The sequence below is a fragment of the Lynx rufus genome, unplaced genomic scaffold (assembly GCF_022079265.1).
Source record: "Lynx rufus isolate CCGP_SWC_20201006 ecotype Redwood Valley unplaced genomic scaffold, mLynRuf1.p SCAF_27, whole genome shotgun sequence".
NCBI lineage: Eukaryota > Metazoa > Chordata > Mammalia > Carnivora > Felidae > Lynx > Lynx rufus.
This window is the reverse complement of record NW_025814842.1, coordinates 16,203,070-16,222,599: the sequence shown is the minus strand read 5'-3', so window position 1 is coordinate 16,222,599 and position 19,530 is coordinate 16,203,070. Positions and strand designations below refer to the sequence as shown.

The 19,530-nt window shown below is 37.3% G+C and overlaps 1 protein-coding gene across 1 annotated transcript in view; it reads left to right on the top strand.

Moving 5' to 3' along the window:
- Nucleotides 1-16,509, top strand: part of ZNF713 (zinc finger protein 713) — a 45,995-nt gene extending 29,486 nt beyond the window's left edge. The window contains exons 3-5 of the mRNA XM_047089554.1: nt 3,894-4,020; nt 4,358-4,450; nt 14,963-16,509. Coding sequence (XP_046945510.1) covers nt 3,894-4,020; nt 4,358-4,450; nt 14,963-16,020 — 1,278 coding nt within the window. The 3' untranslated portion in view covers nt 16,021-16,509. The remainder of the gene's footprint in view (nt 1-3,893; nt 4,021-4,357; nt 4,451-14,962) is intronic.
- Nucleotides 16,510-19,530: the final 3,021 nt, after the last annotated feature.

Below are 19,530 nucleotides of genomic sequence, written 5' to 3'. Positions count from 1 at the left end.
AAATAATATACATACAAGATGATTCATTGCAGCATTATTTATAATAGCAAGAGTAGAAAATAACTAAAGTGTTTTTAATACACTAGTTAAATAAATTGTGCAACATTCACACAAGAGAGATCCATGTAGCCATGAAAAAGAATGAGATAGATAACCATGAACTGATGTGGAGGAATTTCCAGGATAAACTGTTCAGTGAAAAAATCAAAATACAAGAGTATCTATAGTGCACTATTTTTTGTGTAAGAAAGAAGAGGAAATAAAAACATACATATATGTATATTTGCTCATTTGAGAAAAAAGGAACACCAGGTTGAAATTTAGTCTGAGATTGGTTGCCAATAGGGCTTGAATGAGAATGGGTGAAAAAGAAAGAGGGAATGGCAGGGAGAGGGAGAGAGTTTGCAGGGAGGGCCTACAATCGAATACAAGCAGAAACAAATGAACTAAACTGTATTTCAAATTACTGACATAACCACACGTAAGGAATCAGGCAGGAAAAGGAGTTAACCTTTAAACCTAAATTGTTGGACTCTACTCAGAGACTAAAAGCAAAAGCAACTGCAAATACAGAGCTCTAAGTTGTAGGTTTCTTTTGTGCAGAGGCATGAGTTAGCATGAAAAGAGATGATAAATAAACTCTGCCATGTTGGATTGGAATTAGAGGTATCAGTGTAATCTCATAATATATACAGCTAAGTATAGAAATGGTTATGGAGTTGTATTTGTGTTCATGTATACATACATCATTATATACATACCTCTATTTCCCAGGTACAACCACTTAGAAGGCCTAAAACCAGTAACATTCCAGTAGCATTGAACACACCTAGGGTCCACATCTTGGTTTTTAAATGCCATTCTCTATTAAGAGAAAGTAGACATAACACTCCGTATTTGACCAATAGAACAGAACATGATACACGGCAGCCCTACAGATCCTTTGGTTAGAAGCAGAGCCGCTCAGTGTTTGACCACTAGAAGGAACCATGGATCTTTGAAGAAATTGTTAATTCCATCCTTGGGACAGAAAAGCACAAAATGTACCTTGAAAGAACATTTTTCTGTCCCCAAAAAGTAAAGTGCTCAGAGAATGATAGGGAAATGTTGAAGGACACAGAGCCAGTTTGAAGGTCTCCTCCCAACTAAATTTAAGACAATCTGAGCATTAAAATAAATAGTGATAGTAAATGACTATAACTTACTGAATAAAATAAATAAATAAATAAACCCACCTGATACAAATTAATGAATGAGAAGAGAAACCTCTTCATCACAGTAGAAAGCCAACTTATACAAAGAATGATGGGATTAGAAAAGTAAGCAACAATCATAAATGTAATTCATTCAGGCAAGAAGTATCAGTGCCAAAACGAGTGGATGAAAGTTTAAGGAACAAGATATTTACATAGTCTCAAATTATCTCCCCCACAAGATACTTAAAAATTTCAGGATGAAATAGTAATTTTCTAGTAGAAATTGCTGGTAGATAACCACCTTAACCAAATTATCAAAATTGCTGGTAATGGAACGAGTCAATAATGTGTACCTTCTGATAGGATTCACCGAGAATCCAGTATCCCTTCCATACTACCTCTGCCAAAAGTGTGTGGTGTCAATCTACTCATGAGGAGACATTAGACAAGGCCAGAGTTTTATTCTCAAAATAATTAGCTTATACTTTTCCAAATATCTATGTTATGAAATTTAAAGAAAGGCTCAGTAACTGCTGCAGAGTAAAAGAGACAAAAGATAGAAGACAAATGTAGTACATGGTCTTGAAATTTCTTTTGTTATAAGGGACATTATTAGGACATTTCATGAAATCTGAATTAGTATATAGTTTAGACACAGTATTGTGTCAGTGCTAATTTCCTGATTTTGATCATTGTGCTATTGTTACATAAGAGAATCCCTTGTTTAGAGAGTAAACACTGAATTTTTTAGAGGTAAAGGGGCATCATGTCTGCAACTTACTCTTAAAGGGTCCAGAAAAATTATAGAAAGAAAAAGGTAGAGGAGAGGGAGGAATTTTTTTTATTATTGCAGCTTTTCTTTAAGTCTGAAATTATGTCAAAATTTTTTAAGTTTAAAAACTATAATGAGGGGCCCCTGGGTGGTTCAGTCAGTTAAGCATCCAACTCTTGATCTCAGTTCAGGTCATGATCTCACAGTTTGTGAGTTTGAGCTGCAAGTAGGGCTCTGCGCTGAAAGCACAGAGCCTGCTTGGGATTCTGTCTCTCCCTCTCTCTTTGCTCCTGCCCTGCTTATGCACCTGGTCTCACTCTCACTCTCTCTCTCTCAAATTAAATAAATAAACTTTAAATAAAATGAAAAAAAAACCAATCTATACAATATGTTACATTTGAGGTAAAAAAAAGTGGGAGAAAATAAAAATCCATATTCATATTTGCATAAAGAATTTTTGGGAAATACACTAAAAAATTATAAATAGTGATTATCTATTGGGAGCAAGAGCTAGATAGAGAGGAAAGAAGCCTGGGAGAGAGATTTTTTTTTACTACCTTTTTATATGTTTTTGTTTATGAACTATATTAATATTAACACATTATCTACCTAAAAATAGAATTCAAATAAGGATATTTTTTAAAAAGAATAAAATAGAAGAAACAGGTAACCAAGTGCAAAATCATTAGAAGGTATAGAAGGAAATAAAAAGTACTAAATAAAACACCCAAAAAAGAACTACAAATGCAGGTATTAAAAAATGTAGACTATAATAAATTAATAGTTTTCCTCACCCTGGTACTGCATGCAAGAAGCATGGGGAAAGTAGAAAGGAAATTAGAAATAAAAGTCACAAGAGGGAAGATGTTTGTAGAAGCAGAAAACACATCTTTGTGGTATGATGGAAAGAACATACTCTTAGAATAAGATTGAAGATAAAATCCAGTTCCTGCTATTTACTAGCTGTATGTCCTTGGATAAATTATTTAATTTCTTCCAGCTTTGGTGACTCATCTCTAAATTGTCTATGTCACTTAATTGAAATATATTTTAGAAGGATATGTTATCAAAGCATGAAAATTAATATAAGTAAAATGCCAGAACTGTATTTAAATATCGACTATTACCTTATGGGGGAAAGGACTTATTTGTAACACTACACTCATTCTGATGGGTTGAGGAGCTATTATACCCATGAAATGGGTGGTATTTGGTGGGGGTGGGAGACGGTTAGGTAGTAAGGGAAGAGGGGGAGGTATATATATTGTTTGTATGTGCTTGTGTTTGTATGGTGTGTCCCTTAAAGCAAAAGGATTGTTAAAAAGCACTGACAGTGGAGGAAATTTAGAAGTCACCCTTTTTTATTTGAATTTCCTACCTGTAACAAGGTAGTTTCTTTTTCTGATCCCCACATGCACCATGTGTCTTCTATTCTCAACCTGTTTGCCCTTGCTGCTTTTTTTTTTCCAACCCACTGGAATACTTTCTCTTAATTCTGTCTGAAATTTAAAAATCTGTTAAGGATCTGTTGAGAATACACAAAATCCACCAACTTGACACCTCCTGACACCTCAGTATTTCTACTGATCCTGGATTCTTTCATTTCTGAAATCTTACAGCATGAATTTCCTATAGTTTTTCAATTGTTTAGGTGAGGAGAGTCTTTGCCTTGCAACAAACTGTAAAAAGCTTAAAAGCAAGCGTTATTTCATGCATGTCTTTATGTCTGTCTTAAAAGATGATAGGTAGTAATTGTTGTTTTAAAATTTTTGACCTAAATTACTCAAGAGAGAGCCTTGAAGACTGGCAGCTCAACAGTTCAGACATCCTAACCTTTGCCACTGCCACGGTTGCACCTTTGCCCTTTCCCCAAAGGGCCCCTGTAAAATGCAGTCTGGCTAAGCAGGGTGTTCTTGATATTTCAGGAATCACTGACGTTCCAGGATGTGGCTGTGGACTTCACACGAGAGGAGTGGGACCAGCTCTACCCTGCTCAGAAGAATCTTTACCGAGATGTGATGCTGGAGAACTACAGGAATCTGGTCGCACTGGGTAAGGATGTTGCCCCTGTAAAACTAGCAACCATTCTAAAGGGCTTTGTTTCCTTAAGTAGTGAAAATTTCCAAAGCTTTTGTGAATATAGTTCAGGCCAGGACAGAATGCTAATCAATGCTTGGAGACAGAGGACCTTTGTTTCCTGCTGTTTCTCCTCAGGTAAAAGGTCTTGACTTTGTTGAGTTTGAGATGAGTAAGCTTTATTTTGCTGCCTCTGAAGTTTCCCCTTTCCAAATCCAGAGGCTCTAAAGACTAAAAAAGTTGGAAATGAGTTCTGAGAGACAGTTTTGTTCCCAGTATAAACTTCTATGGCATACATTTTTCCCATGAATAGGGCATCAACTTTATAAGCCAGAGGTGATCTCTCAGTTGGAGCAGGAGGAGCAATGGATGATGGAAAGAGGCAGCTCAGGGGACATTCATGCAGGTGAGGAGCAAGCATTTGGGTATTTGCTGCTCAGTAAAGAGAAGCGGTCACTTTTGAAATATTCAACTGAGTGTGCTCCAAATCTCTGCCTCTGGGATTTAAAGAATACTGAGGACTTTTTAAATTCAGTTTATGTTTGACTTTTTTCCAAAGTGGAAATGGCTCTTTTTTTCCGATTAAACAGATAATATATACTTACTATTTAAAAATTTACACAACACAAAAGTTACTTTCAAGGTATTAATTTTAACATTCATAAATACCTTGGTGTTGTAAATCTCCACATAACATTTTCTGGTCTTTATTCATACATCCTCTCTCAGTATTCTTTAAATCTTTCTTTTCCATGTCAAAGATCCTCTGCCATTTTTACCTACTTTTCATTCTTTTTCCTTTTATTATCAAACTCTTTAAATTTGCCTAAAACCCATAACCTGAATTTTAATTCTTTAGATTATCTGTGTGATATGACCCCTATCCTACCTGTACTACTAAAATTGTTTACTTGGAGATTACCGCTAACTTCCTATCAGTCAAATCCAGTGGCAAAACAAAACAAAACAAAAAAAAAAACAAACAAAAAAACCCCAACGGTTATTGTCTCCTATGACTTTGTTGCATTCACTTTACTTTCTTGAAATTTTCTTCCACCCTGGCTTGTGATACACACAATTCTTGTCTCTTGTAGTCTCAGTCTTGTATCTCTACCTGCTTCTTTCACTACCTTCTGTCCCTTTTCATTCTTCTAAAGGTATGTATTCCTACAGACGTGGTGCTCAACTCTGCAGTACATCACTTTAAAATAGGCCTTCTGTGTCCTTTTCCCATGTCTATATTTCTAGCCTCAGTATTTCACCCACATTCTCTTCCCAGATTTCAGATTATATTTTTGTTTATGAATGTCATGCCATTATTTTAATTATTTCAAAACCTGGATTTGTTGACTTTATACTCTCTCTTTAAAGTATCTCTTTATTTTTATTCAATATATGAAGTTTATTGTCAAACTGGTTTCCATACAACACCCAATGCTCATCCCAAAAGGTGCCCTCCTCAATACCCATCACCAACCCTCCCCTCCCTCCCACCCCCCATCAACCCTCAGTTTGTTCTGTTTTTAAGAGTCTCTCATGCTTTGGCTCTCTCCCACTCTAACCTCCTTTTTTTTTTTCTTACCCTCCCCCATGGATTTCTGTTAAGTTTCTCAGGATCCACATAAGAGTGAAAACATATGGTATCTGTCTTTCTCTGTATGGTTTATTTCACTTAGCATCACACTCTCCAGTTCCATCCACGTTGCTACAAAAGGCCAGATTTCATTCTTTCTCATTGCCGCATAGTAGTCCATTGTGTATATAAACCACAATGTCTTTATCCGTTCATCAGTTGATGGACTATTTAAATGAGAGGCTTCTTAACCAAAAAACCCCAAAAGCTTAACTCTCTATTGTTGGCATACCACCTACAGTGTTCTGCCCAGTTATATTAGCAAGTAGTTGTATGTTAAACGTATGCCAGACACTGAGTTAGGTATTTTCCACTCTGGTTTATTAAGTCAAGTTAACCTACCCCGTCTGTGTCTAGTGTCCACCCTGATTCTTTGCTCTGGCACCTGGTTTTCCCATTTAGACTTGGTTTTCTGTCATTCAGTCTTCAGCTTATTTTTCAGTGTGGCTTTGACTTGGCTGTCCTTCTTGCTTTTAGTTCTCCAGGTCATGTTAGGTAGGAATCCTTGTTCCTGTTTTAGTCTCATTGAACCTGAATTTTGGTCTGACCAGTGCTGCCATTCCATAAGTAGAGGCTAATAATTAAAACATTTTTTCAGGAACCCTAACACTTACCCTGACAACAGTAGGTGATGTTATTTCTATGAATTTCCACACTTTGAAACCTGGGAAGTAGGAAACTAAAGGAAGAAAATGAAAACTCCCTTCCCAGGTGAATTGCCAGCATAGGAACTTACAGCAGAAGGCAAAGCTATTCTTTCCCTCAGGTACATATTTTTCCCCACAGACATATCCATTTGTAAGATCCACACTCTTTCCCATTATGTCCCTATCCACAGACCACCAGCTAGAGAAAATAATTGCTAACTTAGGAAAATTTCCAGAAATTATTATGTGGATGCCTAAGGCTCTTGGTTCACAGATCGGCTTGAACAAGTGATTTCCTCATATCCTCCTTGTCAGGAATCAGCAGCCTGGCAGTCTCCTCCAAGAAGACAGATTGTATTTTTGCATTATCCTGTAAGACACTGAGACACAGTGACTGGTTCCTCTGATGAGGATGTGGCAAAACATTTCCATTGATGAACTGATCTAATTCTGGCTTGCCCTCTGGGTTACTGCTTGCCTTTTTGGCATCTACTGATGCCTATTTATCTAGAAATCTCTTCCAGATAAAGATGAGACCTGGAAAATGTCCAGTGGACTTAGAAACAAAGAAGTTAATAATTATATTAATAAGAGTGATTATATAAGAATGATCAGTTAGTACATTTTGAGTGAACAGGAAGTAAACAGGTAGAGCTGGGTATGCAGTACTCTTATAAGAAGCTAGAATAATAAAGGGAGACAATAGAAAGCATATGCTAGAATAGAAGCTAGTGTCCAAAGAGGATTGTTCCAAGCAGGAATGGTTTTAGCTTGTTTGTAATGCTGAAGGGGAGGAGTTAATAGAGGGGGTAATTAGAAAATAGATACAAATTATGAAGCAAGGTTCTAGAAGAGATGGGAGTGGGATTGGAAAGAAGGAGGTGAGGGTGATTTTTTATGTAAATAATTTTGTTGAAGAAAGATTTGGGAGAGTTCACAATGGTTATTTCTATTTTCTCGGCAAAGTAGGAGGCAAGGTTGTCTTTTGAATATAAAGGAATCGGGGAAGGATAAGTACAGAACTTGAGGAGCACTTGCTTTAGCTTACTAAGGTCAACAGAAACTGACCAAAAATGAATCAAGAGATTACCAAGCAGCTTTGAGGGTCCAGATGAGATTTTGCCCTATGCATTTGTGGTTTCCAGTAACTATGCATATATTTGCCATTTCTCCCATTCTACTTGGCACTAGAAAGGCTTTTTTTTTTTTTTTAATTTTTTTAACGTTTTATTTATTTTTGAGACAGGGAGAGACAGAGCATGAACAGGGGAGGGTCAGAGAGAGGGAGACACAGAATCTGAAACAGTCTCCAGGCTCTGAGCTGTCAGCACAGAGCCCGATGCAGGGCTCGAACTCAGGGACCGAGAGATCATGACCAGAGCCAAAGTCGGCCGCTTAACCAACTGAGCCACCCAGGCACCCCTGGAAAGGCTTTGTAGAGCCCAGGCTGAGAGCCTGTCGGACTGGTGGAACTGAAGGAGGAAAACTGAGAGAGAGTTTGTTAATTCAGGTGAGTTGACATAGAGTCCAAAAAGTGACAAAAAGTAAAGTAAGGCCTGAAGAGGACTGGAAACTAGAAAACAACAGACAAGTCAAAGCAGCAGAGGTCTTGATGAGATTAGAAAGCAGGTGGAGGGGCGCCTGGGTGGCTCAGTCGGTTGAGCGTCCGACTTCAGCTCAGGTCACGATCTCGCGGTCCGTGAGTTCGAGCCCCGCGTCGGGCTCTGGGCTGATGGCTCGGAGCCTGGAGCCGGCTTCCGATTCTGTGTCTCCCTCTCTCTCTGCCCCTCCCCCGTTCATGCTCTGTCTCTCTCTGTCTCAAAAATAAATAAACATAAAAAAAAAAAAAATTTAAAAAAAAAAAAAAGAAAGCAGGTGGAGAGTGAATAAGGCCATAGTCTACTCACTGAGCCAGAGAGTGTGACACTGAGTTTGAGATTCCTTGTATGGATCAAAGTTCAGATATAACTGTATAGCCAGGTAAATAATTGTTGAAATGAGATGAAGGTAAAAGCACAAACAACTACCAGTTAGAAAATAAGATGGAAGAGAAAAGCCCAATTAATAGTAACTAAAAAGATAAAACACATAGAAATAAACTTTTAACAAGAAATGTGCAACACCTGCATGAGGAGAACTTTAAAACACTGACAGACACAAAAATAAACTTGAATAAATAGACATACCAAGATGTCAGTGTTCCTGATACACATGTAATGTCATCCCATAAAAAGTGCCTTCAAGGGGCGCCTGGGTGGCGCAGTTGGTTAAGCGTCCGACTTCAGCCAGGTCACGATCTCGCGGTCCGTGAGTTCGAGCCCCGCGTCAGGCTCTGGGCTGACGGCTCAGAGCCTGGAGCCTGTTTCCGATTCTGTGTCTCCCTCTCTCTCTGCCCCTCGCCCGTTCATGCTCTGTCTCTCTCTCTGTCCCAAAAATAAATAAACGTTGAAAAAAAAAATTAAAAAAAAAAAAGTGCCTTCAAGATTTTGGGGGAATCTTAGATAAGCTCATTCTAAAGTTCATATTGAAAAACCAAAACACAAAAATAATCTGGAAAACTCTGAAAGGAAAACAATGAGGGGTTATCTCAACTAGATAATATATAGCAAAAGTTTATTAAGCAAAACAAGGCAACCAACTGAACAGAATAGAAAATCCAGAAATAGACCTAGATGTATGCAGGGGTTTAGTATCTGTTAAAGGCATTATTTCAAATTAGTAGGGAAAAGGTACACATCTTAGTAAAATGATATTGAGATAACTGGTATTTAAGAGGTAGACCTTTTTTTTTTTTTTTGAGTATAATTGACACACAATGTTACATTAGTTTCAGGAGCACAGCTTAGTGAATCATCTTTATGCTGTGCTTACCACAATTGTAACTATAAAAAGGTAGACCTTTTAAATTTTTTTTTTTCAACGTTTATTTATTTTTGGGACAGAGAGAGACAGAGCATGAACGGGGGAGGGGCAGAGAGAGAGGGAGACACAGAATCGGAAACAGGCTCCAGGCTCTGAGCCATCAGCCCAGAGCCCGACGCGGGGCTCGAACTCACGGACCGCGAGATCGTGACCTGGCTGAAGTCGGACGCTTAACCGACTGCGCCACCCAGGCGCCCCAAAGGTAGACCTTTTAATGAATATTGAGTAGTCATCTGGAAAAAGATAAAGTTGGATCCATAGCTTACCCCTTAAACCAAGATACTCCAAAAGAATCAGAGACGTTAAATGTAAAACATGAAACCATAAGAGCATGGAAGAAAACGTAGGAGAAATCTTTTATAACCTTGAAATGGGAAGTCATTTCTGACTATGATTCAAAATCTAGAAGCCATAAAAGAAAAGATTTATACTTTCAACAGACACAAATCCCCAAATTCTGCATGGTATAGAATAATAAGCAAAGTGAAAAGGTAAATGGCAATGGTTGGGGTGGGGGGGAATATTTGCAACTTATATCAAAAGGGCTAAGCTCCCATTAACAAATGGCTCCTGGGATGCCTGAGTGACTCGGCTGGGTGTCTAACTCTTAGTTTCGGATCAGGTCATGATCTCATGGTTCACGGGTTCCAGCCCTGCATCAGGCTCTGCACTATCAGTGCAGAGCCTGCTTGGGATTATCTCTCTCCCCTCCCTCAATCACGCTCTCTCTCAAAATAATCTAATCTAGCCTAATTTTAAAAAGGCTCCTCTAAATCAATAAGAGGCCAACAGCCCAATAGAAATATACACATGTGAACAGTTCTTAGGTAAAGGAGTACAAATATGTTTAATGTAAGAAAAAATGTTCAGTCTCACTCATGATAAGAGAAGCACAAATTGAAACTACACCAGATGACTTTTTCTCACCTGTCAGGTTAGCAAAAGCCCAAAAATTTGTCTGCATACACTGTTGATAAGCCTGTAGGAAAGAAAGAACTCTCATACATTGCTAGTATAAGATGAACCACCAGTCAACACAGGATGTCATAGATTAATCGAGGGGGTCTCCCTTTCCAGACAACCCTGTTTGGTATTGTAGACTCTTTGGATGAACGAACATTGTCTAGAATCATATGTTTGTGTAAACAGTTTTATGGGAACACAGCCACACTCCCTCTATCACTCATATATTGTCTGTGGCTGCTTGCACACTATAACAGCAGAGTTGAGTAAACAGTAAAGACCATATGACCCACAAAACCTTAAATATTCACGAGATGACCCTTTATAGAAAAAGTTTACAACCTCTCCTAAACCAATCATTTTTAATTATTTATAACCACCACTGTCATCAAGAAATCCATTTTTATTGCAACTCATAAGATCAGTATAATCTATAAAATTGAGACAAAAATTTTACCAAACACCGTTTATCTTTATTGCTATGTCAGATGAACTCTGATAGTTTCTCATCTTTTTTAAGCTATTTTGTTTCAGTTTTTTTTCTTTTTAAAATTAAGACTTTATTTTTTATTTTTATTTTTTTGAAGTATTTTTATATTAAATATAATTTACTATCAAATTGGTTTCCATACGGGGCGCCTGGGTGGCGCAGTCAGTTAAGCGTCCGACTTCAGCCATGTCACGATCTCGCGGTCCGAGAGTTCGAGCCCCGCGTCGGGCTCTGGGCTGATGGCTCAGAGCCTGGAGCCTGTTTCCGACTCTGTGACTCCCTCTCTCTCTGCCCCTCCCCCGTTCATGCTCTGTCTCTCTCTGTCCCAAAAATAAATAAACGTTGAAAAAAAAATTAAAAAAAAAATTGGTTTCCATACAACACCCAGTGCACATCTCAACAGGTGCCCTCCTCAATACCCATCACCCACTTTCCCCTCTCCCCCACCTGCCATCAACCCTCAGTTTGTTCTCAGTATTTAAGAGTCTCTTATGGTTTTCCCCCCTCCCTCTCTATAACTGTTGTTTCAGTTTTTAATTTATTGTTCTACCCAATAAATTAATATCATAACTCACTATAGATCAGGGCATGTTTTTTAATTAACAAAAGGGAACTGGAAATACTACAGTGCCTTGCACATAGAAAGGGCAAACTTTTCAAAATTTGTTTTTCTCCCTCCCTTTCTCCCTAATTCTTTCCCTTTCTCTCCCTCCCTCTCTCTGTTCCTCTTTCCCTTCTTGTTTCCTTCCCTCCTAATTCTAAATAATTCAGTTCAAAAGGCATTGGATGAGGCTAAATATCAGGGTAAGTTGTTTACTTGATGAGATATACAGCAGTCCAGAAGGCCCTTCAAGATGTTGTTCAAGTTGCCCAGTGACATCACAACATGCTTAAACTGACCATGGTCACATCTAGAGGGTATCCCTTCCTGGATACAAAGGAGATCAGAGGTCTAGGTATCCTAGAAATCTAATTTTATCAGCAGGTCATAACCCCAAGAGTTGATCCAGGAAATATGGAGTCAATGAAGACAAACAGTAACCACTTGAGACTACAGCAAATCCCCTGTTTTTCTTCATGTAGAGCCCTTAGGTTCCTGCAAGAATAATGAAGGCCTAATGAACCCCTGCAATAAGCTAGAGAGGCTTAGTCTGTAGCCATGACCAAGATATTACACTTGCTTAGTTTAGGACTTGGGCATAAAATAGATTGCATGTCATTCTCACAGTGTAGGCAGGCAAAGCTCTTCTGCTTCCATGTCTGAAAACACTTTCTTCCCAGGTAACACTTTTTCTGTAATCTCAGACAGCAGAGGATCAGGCAGTGTAAGAGGGGAGTAGGCAAAAGTACAAAGTAGGACTTGGGAGCTTCAGTTAACGATTGGGTTCCTAGTCAGGTAAGGCCAAACCAGGAAGAAAGTACACAGTGAATAATGAATGAACAGCATCTCTGCATGCTGTCTTATACATGGCTTGATAAAAGTGTTCATCCTTATCAGAGCCCACCCTCCTTTTAAGGAAAGTTGCAGTCATGTCCGCTAACATGGGGCCTTAGGTTAGGTGAGGAGCTAGAGCAAATGGACTAGAGTTTGTTCTTCACAAATGCTTTGAAACTCAAAGTGATCATTGTCTCATTTTGTAGTCTAGATTCTGTTCCCTGGCATCCCACTGGGATGTAGATAGGCAGCCTTGTGATTGCAGATCTGATGTGCCTTGAAGATATTCAGAGTGGGGGAGCAGTGTTTATATAGCCCATGCATAGTCACTCCTTCTGTTATCAGTAGATGAAAAGTCTGTCTACCAGCAGCAGTTTTCCCTTTTCCCTCACAGAGGCATAGAAAGAATGCAGTCAGGGGCGCCTGGGTGGCGCAGTCGGTTAAGCGTCCGACTTCAGCCAGGTCACGATCTCGCGGTCCGTGAGTTCGAGCCCCGCGTCGGGCTCCTGGCTGATGGCTCGGAGCCTGGAGCCTGTTTCTGATTCTGTGTCTCCCTCTCTCTCTGCCCCTCCCCTGTTCATGCTCTGTCTCTCTCTGTCCCAAAAATAAATAAACGTTGAGAAAGAATGCAGTCAACAAAAATGGCCATGGATATGTTGATCAAGCCACCATGTTTCCAGGAATAAACAAAAGTTTCAGAAGCTAGGCCATAGGGAATGAAGGCCCTGAACTCTACTCCTAGGCAGAAAATGTGTCTTCAAAGTTCTAGCCAGTTATTCTAAACACTTTAGAGCCAAAGTCCCTAGGCAAGACAAAAGCATTTGGGCTGAAAATAAAATCCGATTGGTAATCTGGTTGAAATGGTCAGTGGGTTTAAAATGAATCTTCTAAATCACTATTTTTTTCCACATACAATTTTAGACCAGAGTAGGTTCTGTTTATGTATCTTTTTGTATATCTTTAAGCAAACTGATCAGTTTTTTACAATTTTCTTTTTTTCTTTATAAAATATATGTTTCATGTTCAGCCAACTATTCTTGCCATGCTGTTTGTGATAACAGCAAGTCCAAGGTAACCTAAATGTGATTGATTAAAAATACTTTGACATATCCAGAAAATTGGATATTTTAAAACCTTTAAAAATAATATGGAAATGTATTTGCTGACATGTAAATGTGTTCATGATATGCAGTAATGTAAAAAAACAAAATACAAAACAGTATTATGATGTAATTCCAGTTTATTTTCCCAAGGCAGTTGTTGACATTATTATTAATGGAGCCCCCTTTTACTCTCAAGTGTCCTAATTAGGATGATAATTGTATGTGCCAGCTTCAAGGGCAACACTCCTTCAGCTTTTATATATACATTCCCTATGGTTGGAAGACCAAGACTAGTGAGTGACTCACATTTGAGAAACCTAAAGCAGTCTAAGGCCCAAGAACAGCTAACTAATGAAATGGCTTTTGTAGGTGAGCCAGAAAAACTGTTGAGTTAGGATCTGTCTGTACTATCCAAGTTTGTTAGAACAAGGTATCGTGAGTGTTATGAGTCAGGCAACATGATCTTGGATCTTGTCCAGTAGGATTCACGCTGTAGGGCTGGTCTGAAGGGACTATCCAAACTAGAGCTTTATCTGTCTAGATCATGGAAATGAGAGGAGAGGTCCAGCTAAAACCTCCCAAGAATCATAAAAGTTCCCAAAGTGAGTCCTATTTAGCTTTCTGCAAGCTGAGAATGTGAAGCCACTCAATTATACAAAAATTGGCCTTTCTCTTAATCCCTCCCTCCACATGACTCCTACCCTCCAACTCTTGTTAGAAGGGAACTAAACAACACTTAGTAAGTGAAGGAAGAAGTGGCCAGGGAAATAGTTAAGTGGGGAAAGAAATGAGAGAGTAGTCAGGGAAAAATCTAGCAGGAAGAAAGTAGGGCAGGGGAAGAGGCAGGCAGTGGGCGGAAAGGAAGAATATGACTCTATAACAGCCCAGGGGAAGAGAAAGGGATTAATTTTGGAACTTTGATTATTAAACACATGATTAAATTTTTAATTATTGAATAGAGGCTGTGTTTGAATGTAACAGGAGTATCTGTTATCTAAGAATGAGAGAAGCCATGGAACCTCCCCAAATCTTCATCTGGAAGCAGACTAAGAATACCCCCACTAAATTAAGTTCAAAGAAGTGGTAGGAGGCTGAAATGAAATTTTGTTTGTATCACAATTCATATGACTTACATTTATATTTGTATGAACATAGGGGAAAAATCTGGCAAGACAGCCTCCAACAGCTCCAAACAGCTGCCTCTACAGATTGGAATTCTTACTTTATGCATTTCTACATTATTTGAATATGTTACTAAAAGCAAGTATTCATTTTATCATTTTAAACAAAAAATTAAAATAGGAAGAAATACATACTTTTTCAATAAACAAGTAGCTGACACTACATAAGGATAATCCACAGATGAGATCTATAAGGTCTGGATCTGTCTTCTTCCAGTAGTCTTTCTTCTGATACCTCCTACCTCTGAGCACAGATCTTTCTCTGATATTTCTTACTCTCCTTTCCATTTCCTTTCAACCGTGGATACTCCTGGATGATCTTTTCTTATGATTACCACACATGTTTTAAAATTTCCCCCTGATCACTGCTTTTTGTGATCCTTTTATAGTCTTCCCCCTTGTTACATGGCCATATTTTAAAACTTACGCCACATATGCTTTGTTCACATTACTTTAAGTCTCACTTGGTAATTCATTGTGCAACAATTTCTTTTTCAAAACAGAGAAGATGGCAAAGTATTTGTATGTTCTGAATTTCTTTTAGGTGGAGAGAATAGACCTGATATCAGAAAATCAATTCCAAACCAGAATATTTCTGATGAAAATCAAAACCATGACATGATAATGGAGAGATTAACAGGAGACAGTTTCTGGTACTCCATCTTAGGAGGACTCTGGGATTTTGATTACCAATTAGAGTTTAACCAAGAAAATCAGCAGAGACATTTAGCACAAGTATCTTTCAACCACAAAAAGATTACACAGGAGAGAAGCCTTGACTGTAATAGATTTGGAGAAAACTATAATGTAAACTCAAACCTTATTATGCATCAGAGAATTCCTTCAATTAAAATACCCCTTAATTCTGACACACAAGGAAATAGCATCAAACATAATTCAGACTTGATTTACTATCAGGGAGACTATGTAAGAAACCATCCTTATGAATATAATGAATGCGGAAAAATCTTCAATCAACATATTCTTCTTACTAATCATATTCATACTGAAGAGAAACCCAGTGAATGTGGGAAAGCCTTCAGCCACAACTCATCTCTTACTCAACCTCAGATAGTCCTTACAGGAGAGAAGCCCTATAAGTGTGATGAATGTGGGAAAAGATTCAGCCAGAGGATTCATCTTATTCAACATCAGCGAATTCACACAGGAGAAAAACCTTTTATATGCAATGAATGTGGGAAAGCCTTCCGTCAACATTCATCCTTTACTCAACATCTGAGAATTCATACTGGAGAGAAGCCCTACAAATGTAATCAATGTGGTAAAGCCTTTAGCCGTATCACATCCCTTACTGAACATCATAGACTTCATACCGGAGAGAAACCTTATGAATGTAGTTTTTGTGGGAAAGCCTTCAGCCAGAGGACACATCTTAATCAGCATGAGAGAACTCATACAGGAGAGAAACCCTATAAATGTAATGAATGTGAGAAAGCCTTCAGCCAGAGTGCACATCTTAATCAACATAGGAAGATCCATACTCGGGAGAAATTGTGTGAATATAATAAATGTGAGAAAACCTTAAGTTCCAGTCCTTCTCTTACCCAGCAGCATATAACTCACAGGGGGGAAATCATATGAATATATAAATATAGGAAAACTTTTGGTCAGATCTTTTCATCCCCTTGAATATAAAATTATTCATAGAGAAGAGAAAATTTATAAATAAACTTTTAATGCATAGAAACCAAATAAATTTAGATCTTAAATTAGCATATTCCCAGGAGAGATTATAAATAGTGAAAATAATTTATTTTATAAATAAGGTAATATTGAGTCATGTTCCAAATATGATATAAAACTTTTTTTAATGATCAGAAATCTTATAGGCAATAATCTGAAATTATTCTCCTGTAACTTTTATGATATAAAGTTTTTAAAGTATGTAAACATTGATTACTTAAAGCAGTGATGTAGTATAACCAGTCACATAAACTTGAAATAAACATAAAAGCAATATTTCTCAAACCAGCCATTTGTTTCCTTTACAGTTTTTACCATATTCAGTGTTTACTTAATATTTTTCCTTAAAGGGACTCAGAATTTTTAGCATTGCCTAGGAAATATTATTTGCAGAAATTATGAGTTTTATATGCCAATTATATTTGTTCTAAAATAAATAAACATATTTATTTATCAAAATACATATATAACTTTGAAATTAAAAATATCCGCTTGAGGGGCGCCTGGGTGGCGCAGTCGGTTAAGCGTCCGACTTCAGCCAGATCACGATCTCGCGGTCCGTGAGTTCGAGCCCCGTGTCGGGCTCTGGGCTGATGGCTCAGAGCCTGGAGCCTGTTTCCGATTCTGTGTCTCCCTCTCTCTCTGCCCCTCCCCCGTTCATGCTCTGTCTCTCTGTCCCAAAAATAAAAATAAACGTTGAAAAAAAAAATTAAAAAAAAAAATATCCGCTTGATGTACTACCTAAGTCTTCTGTACCTTTATTTGAAAAACAATGTGACAGGATATTGGCAGTGTTTGTTTTCATTTCAGCAACTTTTGCGTTTTCGTCAAACAACTTATAGGATCATTTTAAGAAGCATGTTGGAGGAGACTAAGGGTCATAGTGATGAACTTTGAAAATGATTCAGAGAAGTCTACTTTTCTATCCTGTTGTTCTAGTTTTAAAATTCCCTCTAGCAAACATAGGCTTTTTTAATTAAAATGGATTTTTTTGTGTGTTTGAATACAGAGTTTTTTGTTGTTGGTTTGTTTTGTTTTTATATAATGACCAGGGGCTAAGAATCCCTACACTTCCCTACACAACTGTGAAAGACAAGAAGTAGAAGACTATACCAGATGTTGAGCTGTGGTGCCATGATGAAGCTGAGAACCAGGGAAGAGCCTTACTGGCTTATATAAATAACTAAGGAGGTACTAATAAATTGGCCTAAAAATTCATTTTATTTATATAAATTTATTTATGTAACACCTTTTTCCAAAAAGAATTTAAAGTAGTTAAATTTTATTTTATGAATACAGTCCTGTGTAACAGATAATCACATTTTGATGTTAAAAAGCATTATAAATGTAAACTGTCATAAGCCACAAATAAATACATTTTGGGGGCTGCTTCAGTTTCTTGGTTTTCTGTTTTTCTCTTTCCTCAGGCATGGCTTGAAGAAGCCATGAGGCTAAGGTAGAAATGTATTTCCCCTTTGCTTCCTCACCTTTTTTCTTCTAACGTAGCTCCCATCTCAAGACTTCTTTTTTTTTCCCTCTGAAGGACTAGATTTTATAAAGTTATTGAGTCAAAGCTGAAATGATTTAAAGACATTTAAAAATTAAAACACTAAAAGAAAGTAATAAAATGAACTCATTTCATCAGAGAAGTTAAACTTTTCAAAGTACATTTACGTCCTGTGCATCAGCAGTGTGCAACAGTTAATAAAACCATGAGTTACTATGGTCAAGGAGAATTTTTAATAACATTTTGTGCTCAGATGTCTGTGTAGTAGAGATCCATTTTCAGGGTAGTTCCAAAATGAACTACATTTAACATTCATTTGCCATAAGTAGGGCACTGAGATTTCAGGAAAAGAGTGAGCCAAGGTGAAATCTCAGACAGTAGAGGTATGTATTAAAAGAAGTAATGGCTAATTACAATTGATAAATGCTTTGATCAAAGTTTAATTTTGCAGTCGGGAAAAAAAATAAAAAGATGTATCCACAAAGAGTGTTAAAAGCTACAGTATAAGGCAGTGTATCCAACAGGTGAATTGAGAACAATGGAATTTTCAGAAGAGATTCAGTAGAACTTGGATAATCCTAGAAAAGAGGTGTCTGGACTGATATAATAAATAAGAATCATAAAAATAGAAGCTTATTAAATATTCTTTAGTGTCATAAATGATTATGCTTAGATGTACAGTAAACTAGTGATTCTGAGATGAATTTATTTTCATGTCCTTTGTTCTCTTCAAAATGTTGCAAACTAAGGAGTGAACCCTAAATATATTGATTACACCAAAATACTGGTTCTTAGAGCAGGGAAGCCAGTGGTGTAGTACTTATTCAAAGACCTGTTAGTTGTGACTGATTTCTGTCTAGGAGGGCAAGACATTATCCTTTCATGTATATTAGTTCATTTGGTCTGTCTAACCAGGTGCTAATGCCTTTCTTTTATGAAAAGAGATATTTAAGCTTAGACACAATAATAATAAATAATTTATTATTCAGGATTTCTCACTGGAAATGTCACTAGAACGTGGATCATCTACTCCTGATTCAGTGGATACCAACAGTGCCTGGAGCAGTATTTTGTAACACTTTGAAAACAATTGTTAAATATATTAAAATTAATAAAGTGAAAGATTGCTGCTCAACATTAAAACCTGTGTGACTTTCTCAGAACTTCAGAGTGTTAAAGGATCATCATGTGATAGATTCTCTTATGTCCACAGGCCTTGTGGGCTTAGAGAAATATAGTCATTACTATTTGTATTTTGATTAATGTTTAGTTTATTAGTTTAAGAAACTGAAATTCTTTAAGCATCCAACATTCCCCTAATTATTCACAGATGTGAAACTAATAAATAAAAACAAGAATGTCTAAAATTAGATATCCCCACTCTTTTTAACATGGGTTTCAGGATTAAAAACATCTAAAACTCTCATTAAATCACAAGCCTAAAATTTCAGATTGTGGTAAATATTTTAAATACCTTAAGAAACAGGTAAGACATACCTAGAATATTAATTATACCAAAACCATAAAAATGTTAGCTTCATGGATTTATTATCTTTATTTGAATGGCATTCCAGTTTTTGTCCATTTGTTGCTAGGCTTAGGTTGTCCTACCAGGTATTTGTGTACCTTTCCTGGGTTCTAGTAATCTTATCTAACCCAAAATAAGAATAATAATTTCTCAGACAAATAAATTGCAATTTACAGATTAGCAACTGGCCAACCCTTAATCAGGTCATCCATAAAACCTAGTTGCATAGGCCAAACAACTTTTCTTTGTTTTTCTTTTATATCAAAATATTACTTATTATGTCATGGGGCATTTTAAGACTTTCTTCTTGTATAGATTGGAAATTTTTGACACTTTAACTTTCCCAAAACCATCTGGCCCATTGTTCTGTCTA